At 46.1% G+C, this 16,445-nt stretch overlaps 1 protein-coding gene across 9 annotated transcripts in view; it reads right to left on the reverse strand.

Moving 5' to 3' along the window:
- sorbs1 (sorbin and SH3 domain containing 1) overlaps window positions 1-16,445 on the reverse strand; it is a 43,817-nt gene that overhangs the window by 5,640 nt on the left and 21,732 nt on the right. For 7 of the 9 annotated variants that reach the window (XM_028988828.1, XM_028988829.1, XM_028988827.1 and 4 more), the window contains 10 exons: window positions 11,679-11,728; window positions 8,979-9,157; window positions 5,195-6,631; window positions 4,004-4,080; window positions 3,671-3,838; window positions 2,762-2,808; window positions 2,423-2,537; window positions 2,148-2,273; window positions 1,375-1,569; window positions 685-1,212 (listed from right to left, as the gene is read on the reverse strand). In XM_028988828.1, coding sequence (XP_028844661.1) covers window positions 685-1,212; window positions 1,375-1,569; window positions 2,148-2,273; window positions 2,423-2,537; window positions 2,762-2,808; window positions 3,671-3,838; window positions 4,004-4,080; window positions 5,195-6,631; window positions 8,979-9,157; window positions 11,679-11,728 — 2,922 coding nt within the window. The remainder of the gene's footprint in view (window positions 1-684; window positions 1,213-1,374; window positions 1,570-2,147; window positions 2,274-2,422; window positions 2,538-2,761; window positions 2,809-3,670; window positions 3,839-4,003; window positions 4,081-5,194; window positions 6,632-8,978; window positions 9,158-11,678; window positions 11,729-16,445) is intronic. The other 2 variants (XM_028988832.1, XM_028988831.1) reach the window with 1 other exon arrangement.

A 16,445-nucleotide genomic window follows, 5' to 3' on the forward strand; every position in this document is an offset into this window, starting at 1 on the left:
TGTGCAAACTGTGCAAAAAGGGGTTAGTGCTGGATCAAACGATAAGGGCTGTGAATTTTACCCCACAATTATATAAACATTTCACATGGGACTGTTCCAGGACATTAGGAAGCACTCAGAGTAATTTAAATGTCTTATTATTTCCCTTACTGCCATTACTAGTCACACGGCCAAACTCTTACCTGGAAACAAACATTCATCAAAAATTCATCAAAACACAATTTTAAAGGGTCTGTTTTGTTTGTCAATGCATATCTGAAAAAACATTAGCCTTAAAATTTGCCACACATCATGCAGCATATGAATACGCAAACTTCCCTGTATATGTCAAATATGTGTGCAAGTAAACATGCATTTTTAGTTTGACAACATTTAAACTGTTTTTTTTTGCAAAAGCAAAGCAACCGGTAAATACATAATGACCAAAAAAATAAATGAATATGCATGAAAAAAATGAATACGTACATGGAAATATTGAAAGTTACTTTTGCTTTTGCACAGTGAAATCTGCCCTTTCTGCCTCCAGAGTGAAAGCTTCATAACAAATGAGTGAACACCAGCCATAAATACTGAAAGTTCAGAGGTGATTAATCCATTTCCGATTATTAGGGATGGAGCTGCTGGAGGTGACTCCCTGTTACTGCACACAGTGAGATGCAGCACTTCACACCATGCAGAAGGTACCTCTGCCGGGCTACTGGGCCAGCTTCCCCGGCCCTCGCGCGCCACGGCCTGGCTGCTCTCTGCCTCTAGAAGTTCTCTGTCCAGGGGACTGGCCCCCATCAGCCATCCCTCCAGCCCAGCCCCACCACAGGGGCTCAGGCTGCGGGAGAGACGAGGGGAGGGTGGGGACAGGAAGTCCTCACCCTGGGGTGGGGTGAAGGTGAGGAACGGTGTTGCGGAGCTCGGGCGGGGCGGATAGGGTGGGGGAAGGGGAGAGGCAGATGGGGAGGCCATGGGGGAGACACAGTAGGGGCTGCCGCTGATAGGTGGCACGGGGCTGACTGACTGGGAAGGAGGCAGGTACTCGCCCCAGCGGTAGGAAGAGGAGGGCAGCGGGGGGAGGGGAGGTGTGGGGGCGGTCGGCGGGCTGGCCCCTCCCACCGTGAGAGAGATCCATTCACTGGAGACCGCACGGACCTCTGGGGAGACTGAACGGCTGGGGGAGCGCGGGAGGGGCAGGGGGGCGGTCGTGAGCCGGTTACGACTCGGCTTGCAATCAGAACAAGAAAGAATGAGAAAGGAAAAAAGAAATGAGGATGGATGGAGAGAGTGGGATTTAGGAATATGAGCAGAAGGGTAAACAATAGAAAATGGGGAAAAAAAAATGTTTCATTTCACAACAGATGTCAGCCTGTCATGTCAGGGTCTCACCTGCGGAGAGGCTGTAGCGCTGCGGTGGGGAGACTGGCTGAGGGGGGGGTCTGGGTAGTCCACCCCATTCTTCACACGCGGCCTTCTGTGCACCTCCACATAGGTCACAGGGAAGATACCCTGGCGGTTGGTGCCAGAGATTTTGCCCTCGTACCAGTTCTCATCCACCCTGCGAATGAGCGTGATCCGCTCCCCCTGCAGGCCAACACAACAATTACGTCAACAAGTTACGTTGCAACAATTTAAGGAGGATGCCTGTCAATAACAAAAAATATTCACATTTATATTGTATCATATTGATGCTGACATGCCAGTTGCCAGATGTAGTGCATTAGCCAGGTAGTCTGATTGATGTTAACTAAGTGTAAAAAATGTGTCAATTCAAACCAAGTCAGTCACTTGGAAAAAAAGTGAAGTGATTGTCCCTTGTGATACACAGCAGCACAGCACACGGTGCACACAGTGAAATTTGCCCTCTGCATTTAACCCATCACACTTAGTGAGCAGTGGGCAGTCGCCCGGGGGGCAGTGTGTGGGGACGGTGCTTTGCTAGTGGGTAACACACTCGCCTATGAACCAGAAGACCCAGGTTCAAATCCCACTTACTACCATTGTGTCCCTGAGCAAGACACTTAACCCTAAGTTGCTCCAGGGGGGGACTGTCCCTGTAACTACTGATTGTAAGTCACTCCGGATAAGGGCGTCTGATAAATGCTGTAAATGTAAATTTACAGTGGCACCTCAGAATAATCTTTCTAACCAATCAGACTAACCTTTCTGAAAGACATCTCGACTACGGTATCACCGTTGAAGTTGAAGCGGGCGATGGCCTCCCCATACTCCAGAACTTGCACTGGAGCACTTTTCTTTGGCTGGGCTTTTTCTGTGGGAGGAAGGAGCTGCGGGAAACAGCAGTAGAGACTGTGAGTGCATTTACTTCATATGAAGATATACCTGTTTGTGTTGCGTTGTTACCCGTCATTTCAAATCACAATGCCATTCATGCACTTGACATGCCCTACAGATTTAGTCGACAGAGAGCTCTAACCTCGACATAGCTCCTGGGAAAGATCCCTACGCGGCCGTGGTGCTCTCCTTCATACCAGTTCTGGTCCACCTGTCGATATATGTACACAATGTCTCCCTTTTGAAACGGCAATTCCCTGACAAAGGAGGTTCCGGGGGAAAATATAACAAGGTTTGTTAGCTATTTCATAAAAAAAACAAAAAAAAACATCTTATTTTAACACATGATACACACACAGTAAGTAAGTACAAGTAAGTAATTCCATGATTGAAATAAACCTTTAATCTATCAGCCAACAGCTCTGTTATTAATCATGTAAAAATGTATCATGAATTCATAATGAATTAATCATTAACTTACTTTAGTGTCTCAGCTTTAAAATCGAACCTGGCCAGGGCTGGTGTTCTCTGCAAGGGGAAGAGCAGCTCATTCTTAATTGACAGTAGAACTTGACAATATTCCTATTCCTGCACTCATAATTAATATATTCATATATTTAAACTGTAAACAATCATTTTTGTAGTGAGGATTTCTAAAGATGTACTTCTCATTAAGAATTTAGCTACCAGTATAGCAGCAGTCTATTAGACTAGTACTGGATATTTATGTATCACCATATGAACACTGTAGGACTATTTATTTCACCGGCAGCTTTAAAGTCTTCAATGTCATTAGCTTCTAAAGGGTCCCCAGAGGACCTGGAGCCCTAATCAGCTTCCTACCACTTCATAACAAGGCAAAGCATTTTGCCCTTTGCCTCGTAACCCCCAGAGGAGTACGACTAAGAATGTCAATTATGAATATAATATTTCATTATCGGGTTCGCAGCATTAGCATGTAGAGCCCGCAGACCTGGCGTTCCAGTGTCTCTGAGCCCCATTTAGAATCTGAGCTCACCCACTTGTGAGCATTGCCCTTTAATCCCCCGTGCACTGAGGATATTCCAGCAATGGCAGCAATTACATGTCGGTGGCTGTGTTTCTGTCAGTCATCCGGGCTTGCCAGCTACTGTGCAGTCTGCTCATAAAAAGTGGAGACTGTCACCAAGCAGAGTGAGTGATGTCCAGATCTCTGTTATAAAAAACACTGAACTATTTTTGGGTTAAAGATTTCTTCTGAGTTGTGTAATTAGCCTCATGTCTAAGGAGTTTTTTCCCTTTGAAAACCCTGATTTGTGCATGTGCAATGATTTCCTTTGATTTATGCCGACGATTAATTTATTTGTTCCTATTTTTATATTCCCACAGCCCAGCAAGACAAACAACACACCTCTATTCCAGATTTCCTTTTCTCTGAGTCTTTTATAGTTAGTAGGTCACCAAATCGGTCATTCGTGATAAACTGGTGGTGGGTCAGCACAATGCCAGCGTGTCGCCGTGCTGCAATGTCAGCCTCTTCCTGTTCACGCTTTAACCTCCTCTGTTCTTCCAGAATTTTCTTAAAAAAAAAAACAAAAAACACAGAATTCTCTGCCTTTAACTTAAAATAGAATAATCATGTTAATCAAGCCTACAATGCAACACAGACCTCTCCATAGATAGTTCATATCAAATATAGTATTCATGTCTGTAGTGCCCAGCAGCAATAGACAGGCCGACTCACCTCTTTGTCCCCATATCTCCTCTGGGCCACGTCATCTGGGTGCTCCGCCTGACTCAGTGGATGCGAGGAGTCCGAATCTGTTTAGAACAGAGGTTTCAGCGTATCCATTAGTCAGAACGGAACTACGGTAAACTGAGACTAAAAGTAATGACTCATTGCGCACATGCTGACAAATGCCTCCGGCTGTACAGGCTGACAAAAATAACGCATGATAGACAGGTTGACCATGCATGTGAAAAACAAGAAGCTGGAATATGATGGCTAGCCCGAGTCTGAGATGCCACAGAAAAATGAATCAAAATAATAATTAATATATTTTACAAAAGAATAAGCCATGTTGTGTTTAACTCTAGACCAGCACAACCAAGTGAAACAAAAAAATCAATTGATATATAAACACAATGACACATAAATGTAATATTGGATGAGTTTATCCACTGTAATGAAAGCAAATTCTGGGAGGCGTTGTGAATGCACAATGCCAACCACACATTACAACAAATAATGCAAGAAGAAGACTAGGAATTTGCATTCATTATGTTTGATAAACAATATCACATATTTGTTGTAGAAAATAAGGGAACAGCAGACACATGAATGAGAAAGTATAGTTGTGTAGTGGATTGTTTGCGTCTGAAACAGATTATACTGCATCTTTAAAAACCATCATCATAACAAGTATTTCAAAACTCTGAGGGTGAGGGTGTGGGCATCATGATTTCAATTTTCCACTCATCTATTACATCAGATTTAGAAGTATTCCCATCTCCGGCACTCTGGAGACACAAGCAGTGGGAGGTTTTAAAATGTCGACCAGGCAGTTTGTGGGAAAAAAAAAAAAACACACAACACATAAAGCACTGAATGATCATCAATGGTCTTCATGACAGATTGTGCCAAACAGAAGATCTTTAAAAGATGAGACACCACGAGACTACCAACCACCAACCACAGACATGGATTTAGCACTGCCACTTATGAAGTGAGATGGTGGTTCATGGGGGAATTATGTCACAGAGCACACACAAGGTCTCACACGCCACAGCAAACTGAGATGGAGCATCACGGAGCTACTGACTGCAGAAGACAGAGTGAGCAGGAGGAGGTCAGAGGAGAAGATGTCCATAGGCATGCTGGTGCGTATGTTTGTGTGTATGAAAGGAGATAACATGAGCATCTCAAGATAGCAACCTCTAGGGTGAGTGGTCTCCTCTGTCACATGGTTCTTGTTGTCGTCAGTGCTCTCATCGTCGGCAAGGATGTCACCGTTGGATTCTTCCAGCGGGGAGCCCTCGCCGTTGCTCAGCCTCTCCAGCACCTCCAGTGAAGAGAGCCGCTGAGGGATGAGGGGCTTTGCCTCCATTGCCCTGGTGGCAGAGAAGGCTCCCGCCTTCCGGCCCAGCTGGGTCTGCAGTGACTTTCGGAGGCGGAAGGGCGCTGGGCCCATGAGGAGCAGGTTGGCCGGGAGGGCCTGCTTTCGCTCCAACTTGCCCTGCAGGGCGTTGGCCTGCTGCCTCTCGTGCCGGCGAATGGTGGTGAAGCGGGTGTAGGAGGCCGGGCAGGAGCCTTTACACTTGCTGGGCTTAAGGTGGAGATGAAGGGGTGAGAGGCTGTGGTGGTGGTGTTGGTGGTGATGGGGGTGAGAGGGGTCTGGCACACAGGATTCATCACAGGAGGAGCTCCCGCTTGGAGCGTTGCTCATGGAAACACTCTCCATCTCGGTCCCCGAGTGAGACTCCGCCCTTGCGGTGCTGCTGCTGTGTTCAGAGGATCCCACACCCTCACTGCCAGAGAGCGAGGACTCCTCGCCCTGCGTCTTGGACTCCACATCCACCAGAGCGCAGTCTACCGAGGGCTCCGCCTTTGGGACCACCAGCGACTCTGCTGACAGAGCAGAGGTCAGGTAACAGGTGGGGGCGGGGCTGTGACAGGGGCTGGCGCTGCTGTGCAGTGTGGGTAAAGATGCTGATCGCGTTGGGGGGACTGCGCCGGAGCGCTGGATGATCCGTTCAAACTCAGTCACACGGAACAACACAGCATCACGAGGGACACTGCCGCCACCGTCGTCACCCTCACCCTTCTCTGATGACCCCGACCCCCTCGTTTTCTCAAAGAGCGAGGCCAGGCTCCGCACGCTGCCGTGTGGGCTGGACCCCAGTGAGCTTGGCCGCTGAATCTGGTGCATATTCCGATAAAGCATGGAAAATTCCGGTGTGCTCCTCCGGTTTGTGGCTGTCTGGGCAATACCTGCGTTCTTCCTGTGACGCACTCTGCTCTCGAGCGGCCTGTTGGTGTTCAGCTCTGCATTCTGGTCCATCTCCTTAGCATCAGCTGTATTCTCTTCCACACCTCCGTTGCTGGTGCCGTTGGGCTCCCTGTAGAGCTCCTCACAGCTCAGTGCCTTCCCATGGCCGGAGGCCTCAGCCCTCCTTTCCAGGTTCTCACCAGCAGGGGGCAGCAGCTTGGGCTTGAACTTTGAGGGAAGGATCTGGGGAATGCAAGCTTTGGCAGCAGACAAGGGCTTTTTACCCTTACACTGGTGACCTAGTGCATTACTGGCAAGAACCGATTGACTATTTACAGAAGAGCAGGGTGAAATTACATAGCCATTCCCACCTTTATAATCCACTGGGCAAGCATGCAGGACAACAGAACAAAGAGCATATTAGATTATGGTAAAGCGGCAGAACACATTAAACACATAATGACACACACATGTATTCACCAAAGGGCCAGTGCCCAGTAAAGTCTTTATTCCTGCTACCAAGGCACCAAAAAATACTTCAAAAACTACATCTGAAACAATAAGCAATTGAAAAATATTAGGGGGAGGGAACGTTAAGTGATGAAAGTCAGTTCCACATACAAAAGCATATAGTAGCTACAATAATCTGTAATATGAAAACAATAAATGAATGCAAATGAATGCCAGAATACATTTGATTCAATTTGAATACATTTGTGGACAAAAATACAAATAATTCAAATGCATGTTCACCATTCAAAAACGATGATTAATGAAAATGGAGAGAAATGATGTGTATAATAATAACCTGTTTGTGCTTTACATCTGAAAAATCTCACACTACAGCTGGTTAATTTGCTGGTTACGTTTCTTTGAATTATTTGTTTTTGACAAGCTAAGCTAATGCTAGTTAATACACATGAAAACTTTGGAAAACTACAGTCTCACATCTAAACACAAATCATAGAATATTTAGTCACAAGACCACAGATCTTACTAGGTCAATATTTATAAGAATGCTTCTCTGTTTCCCATTTCTAATTGTTGCTGACTGCAACTATGAAAACTATGGTTTTCACTTGATTATGACTGTTTATTTGTGCATGTTATCCGGTTAAGAACAAAAGATCTGTATTTTCAGGTTTCAGCAGAAATCCCATTGCCAAGAGAGAAGTGTTTTATCAGTTCACGATAAGCTACTAATCCAACATAATTGTGGTAAAGCTGCATGAATGCTAACACCACACAGTATTTCTTTTAGCTTCTTTCAGTTGTGTATAGCTTCCTTAAACCAGGTAAATCCTCATGCTATCTTTCCAGGCCAAAGAAACCAAAAAACTGTCAAGACAGCTGTTTTAAGAATTTTACCCCATCAACCCACGTCTAGCCAGCCAGAGGCAGCTTTCTAGTAAAAATAAAAACACGCGCGCCGTAAATTCCACTGGTGTTTACCACTCCTGCATTCTTTCTTCAGCAATATATATATATATATATATATATATATATATAGTTTATGTATGCCAGTATAGGGCTGGTAAATACTACTGTTTTTTGTTTTAGGGTTTAAATGTAATGTTAAGTGTGTGATATGTGAAACATGATTACATGAGCAGCATGCAATATCTTCTGGTGACATTTCTAGGCATGTAAGATGTAAGCAACCAAAACCAAAGCCATTGTTGGTTCTTTTTCCTCTATATAGTGCTATAGTGGCTGCTAAAATTAGGACCACAATGTTCCTTTAGAGCATCTCATTCAGACTTCTTTTTACTTCCAACTTTATGTCTTCAAAGTCCATTATGCAAAGCAAGCCATACGGTTTGGTTACTGTATAGTCCTGTTTAATAAGGCCAAGCCATAACAACTGTACTGACCAGATCTATCCCAGAGGACCTTTCAAAGAGATGAATGCTCATCCATCCTGTGACCCATAACCCACATGTGCAAGCATTCCATCCTCTGACCTCACTTTGACAGCTGACTTCCTCATGCCTGACCCCCCCATGTGTGTGCGTGTTTTTCCAGCTTGTTTATCTCACCCCTGCCCATGCCTCAGCACAACTGACTGAAAACCTGACCCTCCCAATCACAACGCCCCCCTCTCCCCCTTTTCCTCACCCTTTCTGCTCCCCCATTGGCCAGAAGATCAGACTTTGCTGACTGGAAAACTGGAAAGCATGATGCATAATCCTGATATACAATGTTCGTGTTCATGATAATGATATAGAGATGATAGTATGACATACTTCCCACCCAAATCTGGTTCCCTTAAATACCCAGTGGAGCCCGATCCCAAAGCTCTTAAAGCCTATACCCATTTCAGCTGTAGACAGACAGACACAAACATACAAGTGAGCCCATCCGCTGTCTGATCCTGTCTTACACAAGGGAACCCACAGGGTACAGCCTAATTTTGCACCACTGGCCGACTAGGATCTAAGCTGGGGCGAGACAGGCATGATGTATTTATAAAAATGGGGGGGCACAAACAAAAACGGTAAGACAAATGAGCACTGGCATGACATCCTAAAAACAGGTGATGTCTGGACAGGCTGACGGATGGGGTTAAAAGGACAGGACACGGATCTGATCTCTCACAGCTTTTATTTTTAGATAGAGAGAAATTGAAAAGTTCCTAATTTCTGTCCACTGAGATCCCAGCCGTTCCCCGCGGACGAGGCAGGGGACAGACACAGCTTGCTGAGTGAACGGTACGGGGAGGGACGGTACCTTTGGATGAGGAGGAGCTGCCGTGGCGTTTGTTGAGGGCCCGCAGACCCTGGAGAGGGATGTCACCGCCCTCCAGGACACTTTTGTAAATGTGACGGTCGCATTCTGGAGCAGCAGGGTCACTTGCGGACGACCCGCCGTCCTTCTGGTTCTCGCCATGGCCCGGTTTACAGGAGGAGCTGTTGAACCGGGAGAGATGGGACAGCAGCATTACAATAAACAGAAGCTCAACGCTCCGAGGGTTATCTGCGTGGATTTTCACTGTACAATAAATGAACAGAAACCAAACACCAGCTTTTTTAACATGAATCTAATCAGTAAAGCCTGGGCTGGGAAGGCATTATCCTCGAAAAAAAAAGAATTTTGTCAAATTTCAGTCTGGTCACTTCTTAGAAAGGCAATGTCAAAGCACACCACACGCCTGGTATGCAGGAATTCAGCGGCGAGAAGCAGCAGGAGTCGTGTTAACCCTTATCTTTGACTTCAAGAGAGGCCAACTTAGCCACAGGCTAAAAATATTAAGCACTTCCATATGTGGGATCTGGTGCTACGCACCTGTACTTTGCCTCCCTTTCGACTTCAGAAACAACGTGGATCAAAAAACTTAAATTAAGAAAAGATTTCTGATGAATATACCATAGGTCTGCAAGTCTAAGATTCTAAATTGGTACATTTAGAATATGGTTTAAAGGGGATGACAAACCTTCGGTCATTCTCCACTTTTGAAACCAACTGCAAATCGGAGATTCAGAGTCAAGTGTTTCCCAATTTACCATTCTTTTTAACCCATTAACTCAAACGTCCCTAATATTCGATTAAAAAAGAACAGTGCAGAGAGATGAGCATGGATGAACAGAAAAATGAACAGACCTTTAATTGATAACAAAACATTTGCTGACATATACTGCTCCATGAGTGCTCCTGAGTGTGTTCTGGCTCTAAATGCATGGCTGCTGGAGAAGCACTTGCGAAAGCTGCAACCGCGCCCAGCAGCCAAGATCTCCTGGAATTCTTTTCCCATACAGTAGTTTATTCAGTCCACTGATTGTGGAAAAGTATTTATAGCGTGAGGCCAGCGCACACTACCCTTTTATATGGCAGGATACGTACTTTAGCAATTTGAGACACGTGTTCTGCTGAAGTTACTGTTTGTGTGTTGAGCACAAGGTCTGTCAGCTTGCTAACATCTAACTCTATTTTCTTCAGGTTTGATGGAGAATATTCCATTAACGGCCAGTCCTCGGAATAAGTCCATCCAGGGAAGGAACTTGTGGCATTAACGCTGGCCACTTGCATGGCGTTTGTGTTTCAGCAACTGGAAATGATCTGACCAGTATTGTCTCACCAGCTGAATCTGGCATGTACCGGCCACAGTGGATGAGGATAAGGCCTGGCCCGCCCACGATGGTTAATGACAACTATCATAGTGAGCGCTCATCAATTAACAAAGTAGTCTGTGGCATGTTCCACAGCGTGTGGAAAGAAAGGACAATGGATCAGAGGAGTTGTGTCTCCATTGTTCTCCCATAAGCAGTGACAAGAACAGCCGTCTGGTGTAGAACAGGAAAAGGGAATTACACGATTCTTCAAAACAATGGAACTCCCCTGAAAGGAAAGCATCCTTCCAAAAAAAACACCCTCAAACAGATGTTCTTACCGCTTTTAACCAGAATATATGCATCTATTACATAACTCTTCATTTAAATATATCTTTAGGAAAAATCAATAAACGTAACAGCTCACAATTAAACAGTTAATTACAACAGGACTTCTGAGAGCTAGAATTGCAGATTGTGTGCTGGAATCTCATTTAGCTAATGAGAACTGGTCCAGTTGGGAGGAGCAAATGTTAATAGTCTGCACACAAAAAAAAAATTTTCACGTGGTTTTAACCACTCCTCCAGAAAGAACCAATTAAGCCCGCAAAAGATTTTCATGGCATGCCTCATTTCACAGATATGAATAACTGATGTCATCAAGAGACAGTAAAGGTGGCCAACATGGCAACACAAATATTTTTGTAACGCTGCTAATTGGAAATGACATTGGCACCCAGTGGCATTCTCCTGAACCCCCAGAGGGACTTGGTGAGGAAACTGCAAGAATGGCTATACGGTTCTGTCTGGGACTTGCATTAAACAAAAACAGTCATTCTAAATCTGCAAAGATGTTAACAATGAGCTTAGGCGGCTCTGATGGAAAGGTTTCTCAGTGTTTCCATTTTAACTCCGTAATAGAATGAACAATTTTCCCACCTACGTACACACACACAGAGGCAAATGGGAGTCAACCGAGCAGTATGGGAGGAACGGATTGCCCTTATCTTTCGGCAAAAGACATCCAGGGTTTTATTTTCAGATGGTTTCAGCATGGAATTTATCACAGCATGCTGCCCATGCCCCTACCGCCAATTCCAGCCCTCCATCTGAGACACTCGCTCACAGGCATGCGTGTTCACATGCTCACACACACACACACACACACACACTCGCACACCAGACAGGCTGTTTCAGCACTCACTCACATCAGGGAACTGGGGTCCCCTCCTCCCCACGAAGGGGGAAAACGCGGGGTGATTCACAGAGAGGGAAAAAATGTCTGACAGCTACAAAAATACACCCCAATCGGCAAACCAGCACAACACCGCAAGTCAAACTGGATTACAAAAGCATGGTTGGAGGAGTAAGAACATGGACTTACTATTTCTGTAGGTCAGATGATGTTTCCAACGGGCTGAAAGTAGGGGCACTCTGCAACAAACCAAACAAAGAAGTCATTGATAAAAATCCTCGGGAATGGTCTCTTCCAGTTAGAAATAGACTAGGCTCTCTCCACTCGAGCAGCTCCACTCCACGCAAAGCGCTGGACTTTTAGCTCCGTAGCCTCTTAGCCTCCGTGGACGAAGCCTGACATGGAGCGAGTGTTTTGGCCCATATGCAAGTCAGAAAAAACAAGCGGCTAGTGAAGGGGAGGAGCCGGAGGAGGAGGTGGAGGAGAGAAGGAATTGGGAAGGGGGGGGGTGGCTCTGTGAGAGGGGGCGCCATGCGAGGAGGTGGCTGTCAGAGGCTCGACCAATGAGCTCGCGTCTCCGGCACACAGAGGCTCTCTTCTTTGTCTGGTATTGAGTCACACTCATTACCAGCCGACAAGACCAGGGGACAATTAACCAGCTGGTATGGGAAGCAGGCCACATGCCATAGACGACATGCAAAACACACACACACACACACACACACACACACACACACATCATATACCATGCGAGGCTATCGTGAAACACACACACATATGTTGCACATACACGCCACTGAAGCAGTCACACATTTCCCGGACCATAAACAGTCACACGCACGGCCGTGACAATTGTCACATGGCCGCGCACGCTTCCGTGTCGGAGCAAAGCTTATTGGGAGGCACGGCGCTTATTTCGAGGCAGCAACTAAACTCCAAAACACCAGGAGAGCCATTTGCCCGTGGCCACACGCTCCCCCTTGCATTTTGAATGGTTTAGAGGCAGCTAATTTTAGGCCACTGTTTCTGTTGCCTTTTGCCACACAGACGTCACGGTGGGTAAAAATATAACGGGATGGGGGGGGGTCTATGAATACAAGAGCAAGTGTTGTTTGCAAATAAGATTGCACAATCCCGGACCGGATGGTTGGTGCCGGCTCCTCTGAGGAGGGCTCTGTCCATCTGGCCGGCGCCCACCCCTGCGAGGGGAGAGCAGAAAGGCATGGCTCCACCACAACATGCCTTTCCAGCAGGGTGCATTATTAATAATCTTTGATGACGAACGCCTATCTTTATAAGAGCAGAATTTCAGCCTGGCTAGGAGACGGCTATTTATATAGGCTAATGTTCCAGAGCAGAACTGGACCCCTGAAGAAAAAAAAAGGGGTCACACTTTTTATCCCCGCCCCTCCATTATGGCCCAGGCCTTCCTCACAGATCGTATCTTGTGAGCTTGACTGCAATGGTGTCCCACAATGCACATGGTGGTTAATTGAGCTTGCCGCTTGAAAAGAAAGCTCTCTGCAGCTAACTCAAACTGAAGGGGCCGTGGCAACACGAAGCGTCTACAAACTGCAGGCAGATCTTGTAAACCACAGATCCCACGATGGAACGAATCCCATCCAGATGCAGCTTTGGGTGACAATATTCTCACAAATGGGTGTAAACTGGTAGGTACTCGTGGTCAAAATGACACCCCACCCTTCCCTTGCCTCCCTTCCCTCCCTTCCCTCGCCTCCTGGGTTTAAAGGCTTTTAGGCGATCACGCCGTCTAATAGATGACAGCCAATTAGCTCCCCGGAAATGGAATATTCCAGAATGTCACCTTCAAGGTGATTCCGTCGGCGAATGTAACAGATGAGGGATCGTCCCACTCGCCATTGTGTCAGCAAAGCCCTGAAAATTCCTTTCCATTGACGGGTCACTGGAATAGTGTGTTAATAATGTTTGCCCATTTTCATACGCCTGTTTCCTAACAGGTGTTGGAAATGACTCAAGGAAATTTACTACTTTCCAGGTGTATAAATAACCTTACAGAGCAGGTCATCTGCCCTCCAGAAATGGAACCAACCAGAAGTCATTCCCCCTCAAAGCCGAGGATAATTTGGCGCACCCTGAGATAAACTGAGGCTGCCTCCCCTATAATATCAATATTCTTCCACTGTTTGAAGTGCAGGGACAGGAACGGTAAACATGACAGACATGACAGAAAACTGGGGGTGTAATATAACACACAGTGTGACCCCCCCCCCCCAACATGTCTCCTGTGCATTTGCCGGCAGGGAAGGCTCAAACGGAAAACTATGTGTCCCGCGTGACTGTGGTTTGAAGAGTGTCGTCATTGGGCTACTTCACTTTAGTCCGTCACATGAGTCATATGAGGCAAAGCCGGAAGTGACGTGGCCTGGGTGTTGATCTCCAGCCTGATCTACAGCAGTTAAAAACTATTTACAAATCAGACAGAAACGAGATTATGAGATTAACAGACACGGATCCTGACGTTATGCAAATATGGAGTCATTAGGGTGGTAGTAGCCTAGTGGGTAACACACTCGCCTATGAACCAGAAGACCCGGGTTCGAGTCCCACGTACTACCATTGTGTCCCTGAGCAAGACACTTAACCCTAAGTTGCTCCAGGGGGGGACTGTCCCTGTAACTACTGATTGTAAGTCGCTCTGGATAAGGGCGTCTGATAAATGCTGTAAATGTAAATGTAAATTTTGAGGAGTAGCTGCCAAAATATCCCAAACACTCTTTCCACAATATGAAATGGAGCAACGATTTTCAATAATTCAATCATCAGACAGATGCATTCCCATGGACACATTCTGGAGCACATTGTAGAGGCAAACCCCATAGCAACAATGGGCTAGTAGGTCAGGCAGCAGAAGGCAGCTCTGCTTCCCTCCAGTGGAAATGCTCTTACTGCACACTTCCTGCTCATCAATCTCAACTAATAAAAAAAATGACACAGACATGTAAATGTGAGCCGTCTGGCATAGCCTTGAGCGTGGGGTGGTCGTAACATGACTTACAGCTACCGAATGGGACCACAGGCCCCCTGAAAGTTGAGAGCACATAACTCCTACGTCCTTGCGAATGCGTCGGTCCGTGAGGAATTCCTGGTTACCTCACAGATGGCGCAGTCGTCGGGACGCGGTGAAACAGCCTTTAAAGGGCTTTTAAGTTGGGAAGTGAATGTCGCTTCAACTATCAGACCACAGGCACATATCGGGCACTCAGACTACAGCTCGAGGCGCAGCTCAGAACGGGTGGGGAGTGTCAAGCATTCCTTCCAGGGTCTGGGGTAAAAATGCAGCTGCATGATCTCATGCAGAGCCGTCCTCGCTAGAACCATCTCAGCGGATGAAGGGTGGGCCTGTCCTCTACTAGGGACGGAAGAAGGAGGAATGTCTGCTGATGGTCTTGTGTAGCGATGCCATGCAAAGTAATTACTACCAACTACAGTGCCTCTACGTTGCGCCCCCAAGATGGACGCTACACCGCTGCATGTAAAGACAGTGACCTTGCACCGTGTTTCTGGGACGCACCCTCATAGCAAATGCGCTAGTTACTCATGGGTGCTGATTTGATGACATGGGGCGACAGGCACGGCGCCTCGGTAGGCATACTTGTGAGAAGCATTCCTATAGCACTGAATGTACATACAGAGCCAACAATCGGTCTGGCTGGCCACCGGCCCAGGTACAGTAGATGCACCTCGGAGGGGTGAAAAGTCCGACCCCGACTCCGGTGACGAGGGGAATAAGAGGTTGCACAATGGCATACGACTTCAGAGGCATACCTTTTATATTTTGGAAGGTCTCCAAACACAATGCACTTTTAAGAGCTACTGAATGTTTATTTAATGATGAATGGAGGAACATGGCCAAGACTGACGAGGAATTTAGATCCTGTGTTCCCTCTAGTGCACCGAACCACGGCTTCCAGGCTCTGAGAACTATTCAGTTATAACCTTGTACCCCTAACAGTAAACCCGTAGAAAGCTTTTTAGCCACTGGTGGCAGGTTTGGTGCTGCTTCGTGTCTGTACCTTTCATGTAAAGACTGCAGAGTTCTCACCAGTAGAATCTGTCATACCATACTTACGATTATTAAGATTTATCCATGTTTGGGATTTTTAAATTGGTTTTATACTTGAAGTAGTCCTTCAAAGTTTGATGTTTGAATGTTTTTTTAATAAATTGAATAAAATGTTCCTTTTTTGGGGGAGTGTTTAACATGGTTGTTATTTAGCTGTTTCTGTATTGGGCTGGATTTAGTGACAATATTACATGATATGAAACAAGGCGTATCTACTGTTGTCCATCATGCTATACTACTATTTACCAGGCAAAGTGATCCAACCCTGAGCTACTGATCTACTGTGTATCTACTGCATGTGCCTACTCAGATGTGGACATTCCTGATGATTCATTGGCTGGATTATGTCTACGCCACAGGATGCACTTGTTTCCTGACAGCTGGTTGCGGTCAATCCACCCCAGTAAAATCCCCCAATCCTCATCCTACATGACTGGCACAAGGTCAGTGTCACTCACTTACACACTGACACAGCTCTTTCCAGGTGGCACCTTTTTTACAAGACGTTTCCACTTTAAATCTGTCTGTCCTCTAATAGGCCATGACACCTGGTTTTGAGTTATAGATTGAGAGGCTGGGCAGGCTGGTGATGAACCTTGTTGAGTTTTACAGCAGACATTACAGCAACACTGTCTGAAGAATAAGGGGGGAAATAATTGTGCACTGTATTGCATTGCAGATGACCAAGGTATAGGTATTTCTTTAACTGTTTGCTTTAATTTCCTACATTACAGACAACTTTGCCACTGGTCTGACACAGTTCCGTTTTGTTTAAAGTGTACAGAAGTGTTGTTTTCGTTGATGAAATTTATGACGCAATATCTTCATCAATGAACTTTCATGACACGACA

This window comes from Denticeps clupeoides, chromosome 8 (assembly GCF_900700375.1).
Source record: "Denticeps clupeoides chromosome 8, fDenClu1.1, whole genome shotgun sequence".
Taxonomy (NCBI): Eukaryota; Metazoa; Chordata; class Actinopteri; order Clupeiformes; family Denticipitidae; genus Denticeps; species Denticeps clupeoides.